Source organism: Haliaeetus albicilla, chromosome 3 (assembly GCF_947461875.1).
Source record: "Haliaeetus albicilla chromosome 3, bHalAlb1.1, whole genome shotgun sequence".
Lineage (NCBI taxonomy): Eukaryota > Metazoa > Chordata > Aves > Accipitriformes > Accipitridae > Haliaeetus > Haliaeetus albicilla.
This window is the reverse complement of record NC_091485.1, coordinates 51,758,605-51,779,661: the sequence shown is the minus strand read 5'-3', so window position 1 is coordinate 51,779,661 and position 21,057 is coordinate 51,758,605. Positions and strand designations below refer to the sequence as shown.

The 21,057-nt window shown below is 43.9% G+C and overlaps 1 protein-coding gene across 5 annotated transcripts; it reads left to right on the top strand.

Moving 5' to 3' along the window:
* The first annotated feature begins 1,712 nt into the window (after nucleotides 1-1,712).
* On the top strand, nucleotides 1,713-13,738 carry TP53INP1 (tumor protein p53 inducible nuclear protein 1). Of its 5 annotated transcripts, none has more exons than XM_069779707.1 (5): nucleotides 1,713-1,836; nucleotides 5,045-5,328; nucleotides 5,830-6,178; nucleotides 7,849-7,882; nucleotides 10,282-10,502. In XM_069779707.1, exons 2-5 carry the CDS (start codon nucleotides 5,217-5,219, stop codon nucleotides 10,297-10,299), a joined length of 513 nt encoding a protein of 170 aa, XP_069635808.1. In that variant the 5' UTR covers nucleotides 1,713-1,836; nucleotides 5,045-5,216; the 3' UTR covers nucleotides 10,300-10,502. The 5 variants fall into 5 exon arrangements, with proteins under 5 accessions (XP_069635808.1, XP_069635807.1, XP_069635806.1 ...); XM_069779706.1 differs by having other exon boundaries at nucleotides 5,827-6,178; XM_069779705.1 differs by lacking the exon at nucleotides 7,849-7,882 and having other exon boundaries at nucleotides 10,282-13,738.
* The last annotated feature ends 7,319 nt before the right edge of the window (nucleotides 13,739-21,057 follow it).

Genomic DNA, 21,057 nt, shown 5'->3' with positions numbered 1-21,057 from the left:
ACATTTGAATTTTTTGCAAAAATACTACAAATTGTACAGCTAGGCGGTTTTTCAGTCAAGTTACACAGCCTACTCCCAGCCACAGGAAGACACTTTGCAGCATTTTTCCAAAATTTACTTTCTCCATTTTGTTTTACATTGAAAAGCTTTGTCCTTACAAGAAAAACAAAACAAAACAAAAAACAGAGAGTGTACAAACAAGATATTATTAAACACTGAGGTTAAAAGATCAAGAAGTTTATCTGGACTCCAGCGACTGTAACACAGTCATGTTGCACACCTTGTATTTTAGTAGAAAATGTTATGATTGCTTGCTACAAATCAAGTTACTCAGCTCTACTGAACCCATGGAAAATCCTAAATTGATAAGATGTGTTGCATGTAAAATGCTCTTTGGCTACACATCACCCACTTATTTCAGCATCTTCCGAAGGAAGCAGATATTTGCCCAGCCAGCATTTGCTGCAGTGTGAAGTGACTGTTAACACTCCGATACATTCAGAGTATACTAAGCCGCTGAAGGTGTGCAGCACTGCTATGCCAGCTCTCCTGGGCTGTAACTTCACCGCTTGGAAATTCCTTTCCTTTTAGCTGCTGATCTCTCAGAAGAGCACTGCATTTATGTTCCTCGCCTCTTCTTTTTATTTTCCTTAAAGAAAAACTGGGAGTGGTTGGGGTCAGTGACCTAACGCACAAGTTTTCTAGGGCTTCAGGTGTGTGACTTGGAAACTTTACAGCCCAGCTAAGGTGCTTCAGCCTAATAATTGTTATCAGCCTCTACTCTGCTCCCGTGAGACCCCACCTGGAGTCCTGCGTCCAGTTCTGGAGCCCTCAGCACAGGAAAGACATGGACCTGTTGGAGCTGGTCCAGGGGAGGGCCACAAAAATGATCAGAGGGATCGAACACCTCTCCTATGAGGGAAGGCTGAGAGAGTTGGGGTTGTTCAGCCTGGAGAAGAGAAGGCTCCAGGGAAACCTTATTGTGGCCTTCCAGTACTTAAAGGGGCTTACAAGAAAGAGAGAGAGAGACTTTTTACCACATGACAGTAGTGGCAGGACAAGGGGCAATGGTTTTTAACTGAAAGAGAGTAGATTTAGATTGGATATAAGGGGGACGTTTTTTACTATGAGGGTGGCGAGCCCCTGGACCAGGTTGCCTGGCCCAGGTTGCCTGGCCCAGCTGTGGATGCCCCATCCAAGGCCGGGTCGGACAGGGCTTTGAGCAACCTGGCCCAGTGCAGGAGGCCCCTGCCCACAGCTGGGGGGTTGGACTAGATGCTGTTTGAAGACCCCCTCTCGACCCAAACCACTCTATAAGTCAAGACTATGCACATTTAATGACTAATTAAACGCGCGTGTTTAATTAATAATTACTTTGCATAAATAATCACATCATTAATTCAGATTCTGTGTACTTAATTACCTCTGTTCCTAACCATCTGCTTCCCAAGTTAACCATGTAACTACCGCCTTAACGGAATTCCCCCCTCCCACGCCGCGTTCAGCACTTTACTTCCCCAAACTTAGCAAATTTATCCGCAGGCACCGGCTCCGGTAACGCGGGGGCGGGGCGGGCGCGGGGGGCGGGGCGGGGCCGAATGGCCCCGCCCCGCCCCCCGCGCCCGCCCCGCCCCGCCGCTCCCCCCGCCGCGACCCTGCCCGCCCGTCACGTGCGTTAGCGACAGCCGGCGGCGGCGCTGATTGGCGGAGGGGCGGGGAGGGGCGGGGCCGGGGCGGCCGGGCCGTCAGCTGCGCGCCGCGGCTATAACAACAAAGGGCTCCGCGGGGCGCGGAGTCGGCGCGGTGGCGGGAGCGGCGCGGTCCGGTCCGGTCCGGGTGAGTTCGCTCTTGCGGGGTTTGGGGCTTAAGCAGGTCTGCGGGGGTCCCGGCTTACCCGCGGCGGGCCGTAATGGTCTGAGCCGCCCGGGCGAGGGGGAGAAAAGCAGCAGCAGCGCGGGGCTCCCGTCTCCCCGTGCATCCAGCCCGGCTTCTCTCTCTCCTGGGCAAACCCCGAGGCTGGGGGGGGGTTGCCCCTTTTCCCGGCTGTCGGGCAGCCGGGAGTCACGTCGTCGTCCGTCCCGTCCCCTCCCCTCCCTCGCCGCCCAGCGGCGGGGCCGGGCTCCGGAGCGCAGCCGGGAAGGTGCGCAGCTGCTGCGGGCTCTGCCGGGTCACCCGCCGGCCCGGGCGAAAGCGGCTTTTTGGAGCCTCCTGGTGGTTGGGGAGGGGCGGCGAGCTGAGGGCGCGGGGGGCCAGCGGCCGAGCTGCAGCAGGGAGCTGCAGAAGTGATTTGGGGGGGTGGTGCCGCCTTCTCGGTTTTTTTGTTTTGCTTAGCATGCGCCCTGTCTCCTCTGCTCGGGTGGGGGGGGGGGGGGGGAGGTGGTTTTTTTTATGCAGCAGCACAGTATTGTTGACATGCATTGGGTGTGTTATCTCTAACAGCCTCTTAATCACCACTGTAGCTGAGTCAGTTGTTCCCAGCCTTCTCTCTTCTTGCAGCTGATAGTTCCTGCCGAAGGAGTACCTCGCTTTCAGCCCCGGTCTCGTTTGCCTCCCCTAACGGTGGCCCAGGATAACAAAAGAGTGTCACTTCTTGGTCCCCACCGGCCTTGCACAATAGCACGCAAGTGTGGCGTTTTTAAAGGCACTTGTCCAAAAGGGTGTCAAAACATCAACCAGTTTCTAAATGATTCAGATGTTTTTTTGGATCCTCCTTGGAGTGGGGGAAGGGGACAATGGGACAAATTCTTCTTGACCTACAGGAAGACATTTACGGGTCAAAAGCTGTAGCTTGTTTAGCTTACGTTCTCAAGAACGTTCATCTCTCACTTGTTAGGGGTTAGTTATTTGATGTTGCTGTGATGTCTGTGGAGCTTTAATGTAGGAGTGTGAGCTCTCATCTTGCTCTGCTCTATGCACAGAACAAAAAGACAGCCTCTGCCCGAAGGTATGTCCAGTCTTGATCTAGGAAAGAGGCAACACATGCATGTGGGAGTACAGGGAAAGCCAGTGCTGATCAGCAGTTACACTATGGCTTGCTAGTTAGCCTAAAGAAAAAAAAAAAAAATTCTTTTGTTCCTAGGACTTGTGCCGGAAGAGCGTTAGGGATGGATGTGGAAGATAACTGGAAAGCTATGGACTTCAGGCTTTCATTTGGAGTCCAGTTCCATATCCGTGGCAAACTCTGGCTACAGTTGAAGTGCTCAGGCCTTCTCAAGAAGACGCATAGGGACACTATGGGCATCTGACATTTCTTTAAGTAACCCATCTAGGGCTTAGCAACCTTAATGGTTAAAAGTGTTTCCTGCCAGTAACCACTAAAAATTGAACTTTACTGCAGTTAAAAGCCACTTCTGCCACTTCTCCTTGCTGTGAATGTAGAAGGGAATAAATGTTTGCCTCTTCCTTCACATAATTGACTACGGTTGACTTTTTTTTTTTTTTTCCCCCTCTGTTAAGCCTTTCAATTTTTTAAACTTTACTGGTTTTCTTTAGACTTCTGATCATTCTTGTAGCTCTCTTAAAGAGAGCCCAGATGTTTCATTTTCAAGCATGGTCTTAAAAACCAGCATTTTATCACTACTGCAGCTCAGCCAGTTGTTGCCAGTCTTGTATTTTCCTGCAGCTGATAGTTCCTGTCGAAGAACTAGAGCGCATAACCACTTGAGTTACACTGTACCTTTTCATGTTGGTTCTGAAGACTACTTTAAATTCTAATCCTATGCTTCTGTGCTGTTTGAATAAGGAGGTAGCTGCATAAATATCTATAGAGGCAGTACTATATGGAGTAGGTGCTTGTCCTTGCTTTGAACAAGTAGATGATGGGGTCTGGTGTCCTGGGGTAAGATGACGTAGGAGGCCAGAATGACCCTTCTAGTGTGGCCTCAGAGTTATAGGGTGAAGCAAGGTGTACCGGCCTTAAATAATATTCTTTATGGGTTGTATCTTCTTCTAATGGCTGGGTTTGTCCAGTGTAGTGTGTCTTACTCCCTTTTTCTTTCTGAATGCAGACACTCGTACCCTCTTACATGCATATCTTCTTCCCTATTTAATTATGAAGCGGGTATTTAATCTGTAATAATTCTGACATGCTGTGACAATTTCACCATAGCAGTATTTGAATGAACTTGTAGTGAAAGTGGTGAATATTTTTCACATATAGTCTTTGCTTCTTCAGCTACTTTAATGTCTTCTATTTATTGGCTCACACATAAATATTCAAAGGCTGTAAGCATGCTGATCTGAGGTGGTTGAACATTCAGCTTATTGGCACTAATGGGGTTTTTCATCTTAACTGCCAAATGTAGAGTTCAGGCTTATGGTAACTAATTACATGTAGATTTAGGGAAGTGTATTGAGAAATAAACATTGGTTTTAATTAAGTATACGAGTTTCTTTTCCTTGTTACTTAGACTTACCATACATGAATAGTTGGGCACTTGCTGTGAAAATGAGCCTACCGGTAACTATGTAGTGCACTTTGAACCTGAAGATGGGACATGCCTTCCTACTGTGTTAACTTGTAAGCAGTGGCCCTGAGCTGCGTGTGATGGGAGAGAGAAGAAACGCTGCCTTGGGCACCCCTGGGAGCCCTCACAGGAGTCTCTGGGAGAGGTGTGAGGCTGTGTCAACTGAGGAGATGGGCTGTCTGGAGCAGAAAACACGCTCTTGCCCTTTGCATCTCTCTCCAACCAGGAGGAAGACAGGCAGGGAGCTGGGGGAGCACCTCGGTGAGCGTAGGCACAAGGGTCTCTTGTAAAAGAGTCCTCTCCTCCCATAGGAGAAGGTGGGAGCTGACAGCTGAACACACCTTGGCATGGGGAGGAGGATTGAGAGGAAGGCACTCAGCTCAGAGGAGTGACCGAGGCTTTTCATGTATGTATCTAGCTGGGAGGGTGATGGTGAATGCCAGTGAAGCTGCCTCTCCTCTTAGGGGAAAAATGTTCACTGGTACCTCAGACTGTGCTAACGAGAGGGTCTTTAATTTGTTCCCTAGGAATGTTATGTGTTGCTTTGTCATTAAGACCCTTGTCATTGTTTTTTGCAGGTTTTGCATAAACTGTTTACCAGTCATGCCTCTGCATATCCTGTACCTAAGCTGATAAAGCATCTATGCACTTTAATCTCAAGTCTATGCCACTCTGCTAGTACAGTGTGAGCTGTGCCTTGAACCTTGGATATAAAGACCTACCAGCCAAAGTCTTGCTCCTGCCTTAGTAATGTTCCAGAGGTTAAATAACATGCTCGTGGGAGAGATTGATAGCTTGTCCAGCCAAGAGCCAGAGTTCAGTGAGAAGGAAGACGACGAGTGGATTCTAGTTGACTTTATAGGTAAGATGTCTGTCAAACATAAGCTCTGCCTTTGTCCTGCTCTGGCTCTTACTTCCGTGTGAAGAAACCAGTAGCTTGGGAGAAACTTTACCTAAGCAAAACCAGTGTGGATTAGAGCGCAGGGTGTCTCCCAAATGAATGTACCAAAACATGTTATGCAAACCGATGAGAAAAATGATGTCAGGTTTATGAGCCTGACACAGGCTTCAGCAGAACCACTTGTACAGATAAAATATATTTGACTTATTACGCAATTGTATTGCTTTACTGATAGCAGTTGTTTTACGTGTCTAGTGTGGCTTATCAGGGAACTCCCTTTTCCCCTCCCCTTGCTTTTAAAAAAAATAAAAATATGTGTATGTGCTAATAGAGGTTTGTTTCTGTTCCTTTGTCTTTTTTTATATTGCATCTCTGGCTACGTGCAACCTTGTTGTTTTCAACCCCCTGCAATCACCAACATCCATGGGTTCCTCTCCACTGACTAATGGCCGCCTGCAGCAGACACTTGCACTAATTGCTCCGCAGAGGAAGCGGACATCGCTGAAGCATCAGCTGCAGACGGCTCGCCCGTGTTCTCTTGTTTACCGTCTCCCTTGGAACACTTGCCGGAGGCCAGCGAGTCTTGCTTCATCCAGTTTGAGTCGTGTCCTATGGAGGAGAGCTGGTTTATTACCCCTCCCCCATGTTTCACTGCAGGTGGATTAACCACTATCAAAGTGGAAACCAGTCCAATGGAGAACCTCCTAATAGAGCATCCCAGCATGTCTGTGTATGCTGTCCACAATGCCTGTCACAGCCTTAATGAGACTGGATGTGGAGATGAGGAGTTTTGCAGCCCGGGTAGTCCCAGGTACGTCTGACTTCTCTTGTCAAGGAGCTCTGTTGCTGAAAATATCTGGTTTCTACTTGATCAGCTTAGACACTTAATACTGAATTTTCCAGCTTATTTCAGAGCAAGTGAATAAAGCATGAATACTGCACAAGGTGGGTAGGATGGTCAGGGCTGCCTGCCTGCTTAGAAAAATGTTATGCAAGATGACTGTGTCAGGAAACAGTTGGGTATTCTATTTTGACACTGCAATGAATATTTATGGAGCCTAATTATTCCCTTGCAGAATGTGCTCCAGTCCTGTTGAAACTGGTGGCAGTTAACTGTGTAGCTGGTAACATAGATTTGAAAACACTTTGCCCCCATCATAGCTATGTGTATTTTTCATAACTTGAAAAAGTTGGTACCCTTTCAGTTACCTCATGAGGTGAAAAATATTACTTTAATTATCCTGACAGGGAAGTCTGTTTTGTTTTTTTTTTCCTCAAGGTAGTGATAGATTAGGACAGGATTAAATTTTTCCACGGGCGGTTTGTGGAACAAAAGCAAACTGAAATATTCCACAGAACTTACTCCCCTCAAGGTAAAAATTTGTGCTACAAACTAATACTTTTAGCACGGTAAGAAGTTGTGCTTTTTGGTTTTGAGTCCTAAAGATTTGGCCATGTGGGATTGTTGCAGAGGCGTGTTTGCCATGCGCTGCTGCTTTGGTGTTAACTGTACAGTATATACAGCTATACAAGTGTAGTATACATGGATGTACACAAATAGAGTATATCTTTGCCATTATGACTCCACACTTGCCCATGTGTTCATTGATTTGGAAATAATTGGGTGTTTTGTGAATCCTGGTTAATAACAAAGGCTGATTTTTTTTTTATCCAATCTGGTACTTGCCCTTAGAATCAATTAAAAAAAACAAACGGTATACTAAGCTTTGTTATACAGGAAAAAATGAGTGTAGTAGTGGATTTCCTGTAGGTAGATGCCTGTTGACTTTTCTGATCAGCTCCTTGCCATATTTAAAGTTCTTAGTTCAAAGAAACAGGTGACTGAGATGACATGCTGCTGTATAATATTGAAGTATAGTGCTGATACCATTAATCTTAGAGTGGGGGACTTGTATAATTTGGGGAGGGCAGTTTGTGATGTTAAGCATCAAGGGTGTAGCTTAACTTAAATCGGGGAGAATAGCATACAGCACCTTTTAAAACAAGGGTCTGAAGGAATCTGCAAGAGAATGGTAGACTGTAGGGCATGCCCTAGTGAAAGACATTAGACCAGTTTATCCAAAGTATCAATTTGCAGTGGATAGTAACATGCAAAATCAGATACTGACTTCTCAGTGACTTAAACTGGGAATACTAGTATAAATTCTTCTGGAGAAGAATCCTGTCTTATGTTACGCAGTACAGTTAAGCTGTTTTAATGTGTGGGGAAGCTAAAGGTGTGATGATCTTCAACTGGTGTGTGCTTGAGTTTCTTCACACTGAATCCTGTGCTGTTGCTTTGTCAGAGGATCTGGGCTTTTGTATAGGTTATTTTGGGTGGCAGAACTGGGAGGAGACTTTAGACTTAAGTTGAGGTAGACTACAGAACTGGGAACATCAATTTATACTGATAATGCAGTAAGTTTCAAAAGCTGTTTTGAAGTCTCTAGTGGTTTAATGGTTGGCCATTTAACATTGTAGGGCCAAGAAAAGCTGCTTAAGGCACACTGGCACAGTAAGTACTACTGTTTTGGGACAATGCTTTTTGTTTGATCAGTCTGCTAGCAACACTGCTTCCTCTAGAGCCTTGTCTGCCAAAACAATACTGGTTTTAGGACTAACCTTTGTGCCAAATGATGTTACTTGATCAAGCCTAACTACAGCTGCTTTAACAAGCCAAAATGCTAAGTGCAGAAAATTTACTTAAATATTAATTGGGGTGGGGTATGAGGCCTTTAATGTTTCTTGTAAGGTCTGGCTCTATAGCACAACTAGCAGGACACTTAAGCTTTCTAGCAAAATAGATGCTGGGGGTGCAGCAGCGAATGTATGTAGTGACGCTCTGGCTTTAGACACAGCGCCTCTAAAACTACATTTTGACAATTTTGATGGGAGTTCATCAGCCCTGTTCTTTCAGTGGCCGGGGCTTGCTAGTGCCAGGCTACCAAAGGCAACCACTAAGATGCCAAAATGCTACATTTCGGAAGAGTACGTGGCCTTTTAGCTAATTCAAACCACCTCTGCTATCCCAGTTTCACTTTAAGATGACAAGTAGAAGAGTGTTGGTTTGCAAACCAGTGCTGGAAGGGTATTTGATAAGAGGGGAGAAAGCTTAAATACCTTCAATCAGCAATTTTAAACCAGTTTTTCTCCTTTTGTGGAGAAAATCTATTTGCTCCTTTTAAATTCCTTTCAGAGCAAAAGGATGTTGTATAAACTTCCCCGTTTGTCAGGTTAGTCATATTTTTCCATAACAAACCGCAACAGTTTGTCTTAGCGTTGATGCCCTTTGCTATAGCTAATGACATGCAGCAAGGGCATGCTTGGGAAATACGAGTTCTAATGAGTGTGGTGTGGCTTCCTAGCTCCTTATGGCTTTCCCCAGAAAGGCTTCTTTTAGAGTTCTGACTCCAGCACTGTTGAACATGTTAAGGGATCACCCCATATAGAAAACAGTAGCCCCATATTTGCAGGCACCCTCATGTAAATTTAACTGGTGTAATTTGCATAGAAAGTATTTACAAGGCTCTGTGAATTGATTTGTGCTGTGTTATTCTGTTATTTCTCGCTTTGCATTTCAAGCGCTAGGTTTAGGACAAAATCCAGTAAATGAACAGGGGAAAACCAGCGTGTCACACATGGCTATTCTGGAGTCTGTAGGCTTCAGTCAGTCATATCAAGCTACCCAAGGAGCCAAAAGCAAGTGGATTTGGATATTTAAAAGAAAAAAGTAGAAGGGAGGGAGTATTCCCTTGCTGACAGGGATTATTTTGCTCTAGGGTGGAGTGGGGGGAGGCAGAAGAGCTCACTTCTGTGTGAGGCACCTGCAGCCCTGCAAGAGCAAGGCTACGGGGGTGTACCATGGGCATGGCAGACCAGACTTATGTCTACAGAGACAACATACAATAAATGCAAGTTAACCTCTTCCAGGAGAGACTTTATTATAGGGTCATGCTAGTGCTGAAAAACAGGCTTCCCAAGAGACCTCTTGCTCATGCCTGAGCTAGCTCCCGGTCTTGCAGACATCTTTCCTGGGCACCGCTGAGTTGACAGCTAGTTGTTTGGTCCTGGGTGGGGTAGAGAGAAGGCAAGGAACTCTTGTGTCACTAGTCTCACACCAGCTGTGGCACTCAGACCTGGGATTTGCTTTGCTTTTAAAACTGCCAGGCTATTTTTAGCTTTACTTTGGAAGTTTCAGGAAACACCAGTGACTGTTCTGTCAAGTAGGGAAGTCCTTTTTCAATATGTCAGTCCCTGCTTGCATAGGCTGCTGGTTTGTTTTTCACTAGTGCATGATGGAGTAAGGGTTTGCCAAAACTGCTGACTCTCTGCTCATGAAATCTAGAGGGCTGGTTGAGGAACAATCCTTCCAAGTTATTTCCTGTGTGTGTCACAACTGGTCTATCTTTCTCATTGCTCTGCATGGATGTTGTTTGGATTTGCTTGTGTGGCTGGCAATCCAAACAGACTTTCATTAGTGTGCTTCTGTTTTCAGGCTGAAACACCTATGTTCAAGATGATTTTAAATCAAACTTTGCCGTGTGGATAACTCCAAGTCTTCTAAAGCTGGAGCAGTGTGACACACATTGCCTTGTATTTCTGATCTATATTGCATCTCGGGCTTAGGGAATGGGGGGTGGGGAAGGATGGGCGCAATAGTATAAGACACCAGACAAAAGTCCAAAGGCTATTGTGGTGCCCTCACACAAAAAGTGAGTTAGCAGCACTATGCATTACTTACTAGTGTGGTTTTTCTTAACTGGCTTGACCTCGCCTCCACCTGCACCTCTGTCCAGTAGAATAAGGGTGCCCTTTTGAAGTGCTGGATGTTTATGTCCATGTTCTGCCCTTTATACTTTGCATGTCTTTCCAATGCACCCAGTGATGACTGATATCTGCTTGTTACATTTCTAGACTGGAGGCCCGAAATGAAACAGGACAGCATGTTCACTGCTATGTCACAGCTCTTGCTACTCGTTCAACTTTTCTGGAAAAAAACAAGAGCTTTCGTCCTACCCACTGGTTAAAAGAACATAATGAAAGACACTATCTCAACAGAAACAGTCTCCGTCGCCAAAACCTTACCAGGGATTGCCACTCTCGGCAAATCAAGCACAACGGACTGTTTGTTCACCAGCCTTGCCAGCGTCAGTTCAATTACTGATGGCTCTTGTGATTTTAATCTACAGTCTAATTGTTTTTTAGGTTGCTCTTGTTTTCATGCATAGGTAAGTATGGTCAACCTGAAGCTGATTGTCAATCCCTCAAACACAATCATAATTAGCATTGCATTCTTTTGAAATGACACATAAATTTCCAAACGTCTTGCAGCGAGTCCTAAATGATGTTAAATATCAGTGTATTGGAAGCCTATCAGTATGATAGCTTGTGTGCTGTTTTATAAACTATGATGTATAGGTGGGTTCTTAGCTGGTATTTTAAGAAACTTAACTGAGATGGAAATTGGTTACATTTTGCATTAATCAAAGTGGAGTTAGAAAACTTGAGGTTAGCCGAATGCTTTAATGACCAGTACTTGACAGCTTGTGTATCTGTCTGTATTCAGCACATATGATCACTTTCTAACAAGGAAATACTATAGCTGCTGGTGGATATTACATAGCTATGCTGAGCTGTTACAAGAAGGACATCTAATCTAAATTGCCTAGTACCTACTTGTGTTAGTGGAGTCTGTGTAGGTATGTTGGGTACTTGATATAGGTATCAGAAAAAGGTTAAATGTCCCCCCAATATTGTTGCAGTATGATATGGCACTGGTGTTATAAATGTAGTACCTCACAGTGGAGTAGAAGGAGAAGTGGACCTATGGGTTAAGTGCAGATGCACAGCCCAGAGAGGTGAACTGGGTTTTACTTGGTACAGTTCAAGTTCTTACTCCCTTTCTCTAACTCTTCCTCTTTCTGTCTTTGAAAGATGTATTTCCCCTACCCTATTTCATTTAATATCTAGTCTAGTTAAAGGAAAAAGATGGTGGATTGACTGTTCTTTTAATCCTATCAGTAGCTGACTCTTCTTTAAAGAAGTCAGGCTGATGGATAGCTATTTCTGAGCTGCTAATTGCTGTTATATTGTCTCATATTTACAGATTGAGAGTAGCTCAAAAGTAGCCAGAAGGAAGGTTTTACTAGAAGTTCTGCTAATTGTCTCTTTCTCTCTCTATGAAAATGAAGTCCAAGTTAATTGTGACTGGAAATGAAGGGCAGTGTTTGGCAGGAAAAAGAGGATGCTGAAAAACAGTCTTACAGAACTAAACACAGTGGTAACAGGGTGTATAAAAATTGAGATAGATCGGCAGTGGTTGTTATCCTAGCCCATTGGCTGCAGGAGGACTGGATAGCAATTCTGTGGGCCAACAGGAAAGAAAAGCCATTTAAAACTATCACGTAGTTTTCTCAAGAACACTGTGCAAGATGTTTTGGAAGTTGGCAGGCACTTAAAAAAAGTGAAGTTCACCTGTTAAGAAAGAGCGTGTATTACACAGCAGCCACGTGGTGTGCTGAACCCTGATATCTGGGAAGTAGATTAAAATGGTTATAGAGGTGAGGAAGTGGAAGTCTGTACTGAAAGAATGGGGGAAATAAGTTTATCCCCCTTTTGGTCAGTGTTTAATGTGACTTACTGTTTTTTCCTTGTGTTTAGTGCCTAGGGCATTAAAGTTTTAACATTACATTCAACCATGTCTTCCAGTAGTCCATATACAGAAGTTACATAAGGAGTCATGTGAGGAGTCTCTGAAATTAGGAAAAATCAATAATGTGAATTATTCCAGACCTATGAAGTGTTTTAAATTTAGCCAAATGCTTCAATTTCACTGAAGCGAAACTCCCAACAATTTGCATTGACCTCGATGTAGTGGTACTGTTGCACATTCTGCAGCTGGAATTGTTGTGGAACATGCTTAGTGTACAGGAAACGGCATTTATAACCTCTGTTTCACTGCAGATGTGCTGCTTCACTGGGATTAGTTAGGATTGTTGCAAAGATATGTTAACAAATAGTTAAATGTATAAAAGCAAGAGGTGCTTTCCTGGATACACTAGTTTGGTTTTTTTTTAAGACATACTAATTCATGTGGATAGTGAAAGAAAACTAAATTGGTCACATCGTGAGTTTCCAAAATGGATTTTGTTACTAGTCTCTTCAGCAGTATGTGCCCATGTCCATACAACAATTCTTTCGTGGTCCAAATACTCTGGTTTATCTGCAAATAACTAGTTTCACCAGTCTCTCGTATGTTCATGAATATTCTTACTTGCCTCAGATTATCTACCTTTATCACTCCAAATTTTTGCCTGGCTTAAACTTCCTTCTCCTCACTGCCAACTTTCTAGCTCAGGAAAATTCTTTGCTTTCCTGTATTTTTCTTTACATAAACGTAACTACTTTCCTTCAGCTTTAATTTTCTTAAAGAGAAATGAAGGAAGATGGAGTCTCCACCTCTCTGTGTTGGAAGGAGTAAGTAATCCTTTAACTCTTAACGGGGAGATGGAGTTGAGAGTATAAGGCTCCCAGGCATTACAATGAGAGCCTTGGTCTGTTCTTCTCAGTAGGCAAGTAAATGCAACTTTAGACTGCTCCTAGAGTTGGGAGATACTGATCTTTTTATACTACATTACTAGATGACTTTCTGGTGATGAAAACCTATATCTTTCAGGATATAAACTATTTTGTTGCACAGAGCTGTGCTTCTCAATTTATAATATTGGAAACCATATTATTGTGTGAGATAGTACTGCATCAATGGCTTTTTGTTAATTTGTTTTACATATTTATGTTGGTCTAGCCCTATTTTGTGCCTGAAGCTATTGGGCAATTAGATTTATTTTGCTTTTCTGTTTTAATAGTGAGCTGTGTGGCTTTTTATATGGGTTTTTGAATTGTATTAAAGTGTGTGTGTTTTCATGTAAAAGTGGAGGCCTTGCACTGTCTCATACTGATTGATATTAATGAATCTTGCTGAAACTATTTTCATATGTATTGGTCAATAGACAGATTTGCATTTTAAACTGTGCCTTCTACACAGCAAACTTGAAGATTCAAAAGGGACATTTCAGTTAGGATTAATACTGTACATCAGTCTATGCATATATGGCAGCTTCTCTCCAGAGCCACTTCTCTATTTGTAGCAGTCCTTTTGATATGGAAGAATGTCTGGCTCTTTTTTTTTTTAATAGTTTAACACAAGCTGAAAACCGACAAAATACAGCACTTTGCCAAAAAGTAGCATTGCTTAACCAGTGTGTATTTACTAAAGTGATCCTCTGTATTTTGTTTTCATAGTGCGTTCTGCGCACCATGGGGAGACATGATCTTAACTCTCAATAAAAAAATGGCCTATTAAAAATTCTCAGTCTGTTGGTTTGGTTTTTTTTTTTTTTCGGTTGGTTGGTTTTTTTACAGGCTGGACAAAATCCAAATGCCTGAGCACCCTATTCACGTGTGGTAGGTACAAGTACTGAGTATCTCAGAATGCTTGCTCTAGTACAGAAGTTCCTCTGGGAATCAGTTTGCATTGCTGATCAAGTGACAATGCACGGTCCAACTGCTGTGTTTCCTGGTCAGCATGCAAAAGTGCCATAGGTGAAGGGGACAGAGATAAAAAAAACCACATTACCACTTAAAGTGTGCATGGGGTGGGGGTTCTCCTTATCTAGGCTGAACCTCTCTTGTTTCAACTCATACCCATTGCCTATCATCCTCCTGCCACGCACCACTGTTAAAAATCTGTATGGAAGGCTGCTGTTAGCGTTCAAAAGCTGGAAGCAGGGACAGATAACCTGTGAGCGACATAGAAATCCTGTGAAAATGTCCAGGGTTGGAGTTAGGGAAGCCAAAGCCAAGCCATCTATAGCTGAATGGGGCAAGGGATGTGGAAGACAACAGGCCTTCCACAGGTATATTGGCTGCAAAAGGAAGATCAGAGAAAATGTGGACCTGCTGCTAAATGGGGCAGGAGTCCTCATGACAAAGGACATGGAGAAGGCTGAGGTACTCCATGTCTTCCTTACTTTGGTCACTACTGGCAAGACCTTTGGGAATTGCAGGCCCCTGAGGCCGGTGGGGAAGGCTAGAGCAAGGACAATCAACCCTTGGTTGAAAAGGATCGAGTTAAATGCTTGAAGAGATGGTATGTCCACAGATCTATGGGACACATCCATGACTGGCAAAGGAGCTGGCTGATGTCATTGTGAAGCTGTTCTCAGCTATGTTAAAGGTTATAGCAATGGAAAGGATTCCTGAGGGCTGGAAGAAAGCAAATGTCCTTCCTGTCTTCAAGAAGGACAAGAAGAATGGGGGGAATGATAAGACAGTTAGTCTCACTTTGATCTCTGGGAAGGTGATAGAGCAAATAATCCTGGAAATTGTTTCTGAACATGAACAAGAAGGTGACTAGGAGTAGCCAGAATGGATTTATGCAGGGGAGAGCGTGCCTGACAACCTAATAGCCTTCTACAATTAGATGACTGGCTTGGTGGATGAGGGGACAGCAGTGGATGTTGTTTATCTTGACTTTAGCAAGGCTTTTAATGCTGTCCCCTGTAACATCCTCCCAGACTGGTGAATTATGGACCATGTAAGTAGATTGCAGCCAGTTGTGTTGCGAACTGGCTGAATTGCTGTGCTCAAAGGGGTTGTGATCGGTGGCCTGGGCATGAAACCTAGCTGGAGGCCAGTTGCTACTGGTGTACCCTATCAGTGCTGGATCTTACACTTAAAAACCTTCATTAATGACCTGGGTCACGGAGCAGAGTGCACAATCAGCAAGCTTGCAGAAGATAGGAGGAGTTGTTTATATACTAGAGGGCTGTGCTGCCTTTCAGAAGGACCTCAACAGACTGGAGAAGTGGGCTGACAGGAACCTCATGGAGTTCAACAAGGGGAAATGTGGAGTCTTGTACCTGGAGGAAAAATAACCCCAGGCACCAGGCCAACTGGCTGGAAAGCACCTTGGCAGAAAAGGCTCTGGGGGTCCTGGTGGACAGACACCAAGCTGACCATGAGCCAGCGGTGCACCCTTGTGGCCTCAAAAATGAAAGCTTCCTGGGCTGTGTTAAGAGGAGTGTTACCAGCAGGTGGAGGGAGCTGATCCTTCCTCTCTGCTCTGTGCTGGTGAGACAGATCTGAATGCTGTGTCCAGTGCTGAGCTCCCCAGTACAAGAGAGATGCCGACAGAGTGGAGTGTATCCAGCAAGAAGCCAGGAAGATGATAATAGGATTGAAGACTGAAATAATGGGGAGAGGGTGAGAGCTGCGATTGTTTAGGCTGGAGAAGAAAAGGCCCGAGGGGGGATCTTGTCAAGGTGTATAAACACCTGAAGGTAGGCAGTAAAGATGACAGAACCAGACTATTCTCTAGTGGTGCCCAGTGAAAGGACAAAAGGCAATGGGTGGAAGCTGAAATATGGGAAATTCCATTTAAATGTAAGAAATAGGCTCACTGGTCTTCTCCAAGTTGTTCTTTTGGCTTTTTCTGAAACAGTGTGTGAATATTCCTGCCCGCCCCGCCTCCGGTCATCAGGCATCCTTGATCTCTGTTGCTTTTCAAAGATAATGGAGAGTGGCCTTGCAAGGACATCAGCCTGCTCTCTCAGCACGTTGGATGCAGGCTGGTGGCCTCCATGGACTTGTATGGGCTGAGCTCTTGCAAGTAGTCCCTGACTCGATTCTCGCCCACTGAACAAACTGGGTGACAAGATTATCTTTTTAACTGCCAGTGATGAAAAGGAATTAATGCGACAAAGCATCCATCTTCCCAGAGCAAACACTGAGTAAAACCTTTCCTTTTCAAATGTAGATTTTGTGACCTGTACATTTATCAAAGCAGCAAGTCTATAATGAGAGCTGTACAGTATTCTGCAGAAGAAAGTTTGACCAATTATGCCTCTATAATCATATCCATACAGATAACCTAACTTAGCTATACTGATAGCATTCCTCTTGGGGGTGCTTAGTTCAGACTTAATGCAGTTTTTAAAATTTAGGTTGGACACTTTCCAAAACATCATGAACTAGTGTTTTTTAAAAATTCTTTTAAAAATTCTCCTTGCTGAAGCAAAAATGTTCATATAAAGGGTCATACCAATGTAACCACACAGACTTAAGTTCTCACTTTACATTCTAGTTTTCCTGTTTATACAAATCCTTGTACGTCTCTGATGAAGCTAGCGTACTAATTACTGTTCTCTCTGACACTTGACACTGATGGGGGCACTCTGTTTCCTCATCAAGTTGTGCATGTTTATAACCACACACTCATGTGATGTGCATGTTTATAACCACACACACACAGAGTGATACTTGCAAGGAGGGTTCAGGCTTTTTGACACACGTAGAAATGACTCATCAAAAGAACAGGCCAGTGCTGCTGCAGCACTGTTGTTCCCATGATGTGGTCACGATAGATCATTCTTACAATAAATGGGACCGAACCGAGACTTAAGAGAATGCATGTAAAGTTTTATTTCTCAGCCAGCCTTTTTCTTCGTGAAAATACTGTCCTGGAGCCACTGCTGTGTAACTAATACTTCAGAAGTTAAAGTCTCTTGACTTGTTCCAAAGTTCTGAGGGCAGATTGATAGCTGAACACTCAAATACCTTAATGAGGCAGATAACTATATTGTAATTTCATGGGCAAGCTGAAGAAAAAGAATAATAGCCAAAAAAGAAAACACAGATAAGAGTAACAAAACTAGGCTAGTGGCCAGGAGCAGACTTCAGATCTCAACTTGCAGATGTGGGCTGTACCATAAGTCTATACTTTCTTCTGATGTGCAGCCTTCACATTGTTGTGCTTGAGTGAGATGACCTAGTCGGGCAATATAATAAGAAATATAATTATGCTTAAAAAGCAGACTGAGTGCTAAAAGAATCACGTATTCCCTGAAACGAGGCTCTGCAGAGAATTAGTAGAGGCAGAGAGAGGTGGGAAAGAGGAGGGAGGCCTCAGACTTGTGGGGTATGTGGGTAATGGCCAAAGGCTGTCAATTTTTGCAAGGCAAATAAAGAAGATGAGATCACGATTAAGAAAGGGGGCACTGACATGGGCAGAGGTATCCCCTTCTCTACTCCCAGCAGTGAATTTCAGCTCTAGCTCTAGCTCTTGTGTCTGTGGTGTGAGACTGAGGAGTAGGAGATGGATGTGCCTTCTATTAAATGGGGAGGAGAGAGAGGAATTTGGCTTCTGTGGTTGGTGACAAACCGCCAAACAGCTGAATTAGTACATGCATCTTTAGTAATGGTGGGCAGTTTGGGATTGGGTGTTATCTTCTGCACATCACCTTTGCCTCTGGAGAGATCCATGATGTGCCCTAAACATAGCCAAGATCAGCACTATGGAGAATCGTAAGTCTCAGTCCCCGAGTGTTGAAAAGGTGTTTGCTACAGTGCTTGGAAGGTGGAGCATCAGCAGTAAACACTCTTCACCTTGCCTGCTTGGGAGGGAAAGTCCTGAGCGCAGGGCCCAGCAGCTGTAGGTTTGATGAGGTGATGTGAGTCATCTGAATGAGGAACCACATACACTCCTAGGTCAGAGACTGAGCCAGGGAGAAGAGGGCCTTCCCCTGCAGCCAGCTGCCTGCTTCTCCTGGCAGCAGGGGGAAGGGGTGTCTCCCAACATGCTGCCCACCCTAGGAGGCCATGGTGTGGATAAGTTAATCTATTTTGTTTTTAAAAAATTCTGTATTTTTGTCCTACTTGTGTTCTACATGGCTCTTTTCTGTGACCTGAGATTCCTTCCTTTCCCCTACCGACATTTATCTCCTGATCCAAACGGTGTCATGTTTACAGCCTAGTGGTGAAGCGATGCTGGAAAACGTGAAGAATGTGTGTCTTGTTATTTCTTTGAGCTGCAGACAGGAGATCCAACACAGGTGTAGGTGAAGATAGACTCGATGCTTGGCTATTAGTTACAGGTGCTGCTTCCCACTGTAGAGCAGTTGTCCTTACTGGGGTGTGACTGTGGGCTTTGTTCAGGAGGTCAGCTGTAAGGATTGTACCTTAAAGGTATTTTACCTTTGGTCTGTTGAGAGTGGGAGTTTAAATGTTCATGTACAGGAAGGGATATGGGTCTCTGACAAAACATGGATAAAGTGTCTCCTGCATAAAAGGGGCTTTTAGGACAAGATAATGTATATTCCAAGCTGCTTGCTGCTGAGGCAGGTACATCATCTCAAGAAGAAAGAGGTTACTAACAAGAGCCAGAAGGACACAGTCCATTGGTTTGCTTTATGACTGCTGGGAAGTGATGGCATCTACTTCTGAATGTGGGTTTAAAAGGTTGGTAATTCTCTCTCTGCTCCCCCTCCCCCTTAAAAAAAAAATCAAGTTAAAGAGGAAATCCTTGTGTCATGCTATGCTGTTGTAGGTCTGACCCTGCAGATTGTAAGGGAACTGTTAACTTATTCTTGATCTCTACTTGAGTTTTCTTCCTTTATTATTAAAGTAACTCCTAGTACTGGTTGTCTTAAGCTGATCTGATCATCATACAGGCTGCTTATCAATAGCTGGTCATTGTCTATGCTTTCTGTTGCTGGTATTGACCTTAGAAAGACATATTCCCATGCTTGTGACTAAAAGGTTTGTTCTGTGTTATATTTTAGCTAACAGGTTCTTAATAACTGTAGTATGGGTTCTCTCCCCACCAGATCAGAAAAAAACCCAAAATAAGTCAATCTTGTAAGGTCTTAAAAATATTCCTTAATGCATATTAAACTGGATCACACCTTGTTTTAAAAAGTCTCTGAAATTAAACAAGCAGGGAAGTTGTAGAATATTATAGGTTCTAATAGAAAGCAAGGGTTTTGAAACATCAGGGTTTCAAGTTATCCCACGCTGTTCAACAGAAAAAGCCATTACAGTTTGGGAAGGATGCAACTTCATACTAAAGGATTCCTCTTTAGGATGATAATAAAGCTTTAATGATGCTTTGCTTAGGCTATGTAGCTGGAGCCATTCTACAATAAATAGGCTTAAAATTTCTCTTAAAAACAATGAAGCTCATCCACACAAGAGGCCTGGAGCAGGCCTTTCCCTTAACTAAGTTATAGAATAGCTTTGACAACATGGCTGTGACTCAAAAGGACAAAGCCTAGCAGCACAAGCAAATGATCACAGTAAAATATTTATGGCAACAAGGTAGGAATATGCGGGGTGATATTCTGTGTTGTTATGTGCCTGGATCACAGTGCAGCTGTGTGCAAATGTTTATAATAAAATACTGCTCCCTTCCTTGGGAACAACCAGATAGATTCAGAAGCTCTGGGAGAAGAGTAGTATTGAGCACACCCAGTAAATGGATTGATCTTCATGGCTTTCAGTCTGTGCTTTATAGATCCTTAGTAGACTCTGGGCTCCTTCAAAGAGATCGATAAAAGGATAACCAAGAAAAGCAACCTCAGCTGTGTAAAGTTGTAAGAAAGGCCCTGTAATTCCCACCGTTCCAATGGGGTTTACACCTCCTCTGGAACATATCTAGAAGTGATCATTAGAATTAAAAAAAAAACCACCAAAGCCAATTAAAACCACTTGCCTAATCTAAAAGGACTTACCAGATCCCAGCACAAATACTGGCAGTTGTAGTTTCTTTCTAGAAGCTTAAAAAAAATCTTCTCTCTTCTACACTCATCCCCCCTAAGGAGGCATCCACATAATGAAATAGGATGTACTGTGTGCTAACTCACTTGGAAATGTCCCAGTGTGGACTAAGTCACTTTAGTTTTATTGCTACATCAAAAGGCCAGTACGTTAGCTTGCATTAAAATCATAATTTCATTGTCTGCAGCAGGATTTTATTACACACTAGCTTCTGGGTTTCTTTTCTGTACTGCTGAAAATTTATGGGAGAAGTTGCTGGCAGGGCGGAGAATGATTATGGGACATGGTGCATTTTCCACCACTGAGGCAAAACCACAAATACTGTGGCATGCAACCTGCAGCAGCTCACATCAAAAGGTGTGGAAAAATAAGCAGCATAGTCATTACAGTCTTTGTGCTAAGACCTATTTGTGGCAGATGTGATGTGTTCAATTTTTAGCTGCTATTCACTTTGCAGTATTCTCCTGTCACTATGTGCCATGGAATTTATTCCTGATACACCAAAACTGCTTTGCTGCTTGGAGGCTGGCTGCCACCAAGGCCTAATTTGACATCTGTGAGGGGTGGAGGCTTTTTAAGGAAAAAGATACTTTGTCTCTCCTCTCTTGCTACCCTCTTCCTGAAGTTCCAGTTCTTTTTAACAAGTTGGCTACCCTAGAGTTTCAACTTCAGCAAGTCTGTTAAAGGCCCGAGGTTAGAGTTAGGTCAAGTTTGCCCAAGTTTGGGAGACCACCTTCTCCCTGTAGTCAGTGGAGTGGGAGATGCATTTCCAGAAAGCAGGATGTATCTCGCTGGTGGACTTCAGTGGAGATCAGCTAACAGAGCTACCTGCATGTCTACTCTACGCATCCCAAACTATGACATGAGTTAGATTTCTTGAAATGATCTGGTGCGATATAGGGAGTTGACAAAGGTTGTTTCTAAGTGCCAATGCGCTTGAACAGATGATAGTGATTTGTGGGGTTTTTTTTACGTCCCTTTTGAGCCATGACTAGCAGATTTCCTTCATGATAAGGACTGGCATTTTGCAGAGCCGAGGAGGCCGGGTGGCTGCCATGTCCATCTGTTGTGCATGCT

Excerpts from the sequence above, each read along its gene's own strand:
- TP53INP1 (XM_069779703.1), top strand. The coding sequence starts at position 5,217 with ATGTTCCAGAGGTTAAATAACATGCTCGTGGGAGAGATTGATAGCTTG. Across the intron at positions 5,329-5,826 it reads GATTCTAGTTGACTTTATAG|CAGACACTTGCACTAATTGC; the intron begins GTAAGATGTCTG and ends GGCCGCCTGCAG. Across the intron at positions 6,179-10,281 it reads TGCAGCCCGGGTAGTCCCAG|ACTGGAGGCCCGAAATGAAA; the intron begins GTACGTCTGACT and ends TTACATTTCTAG.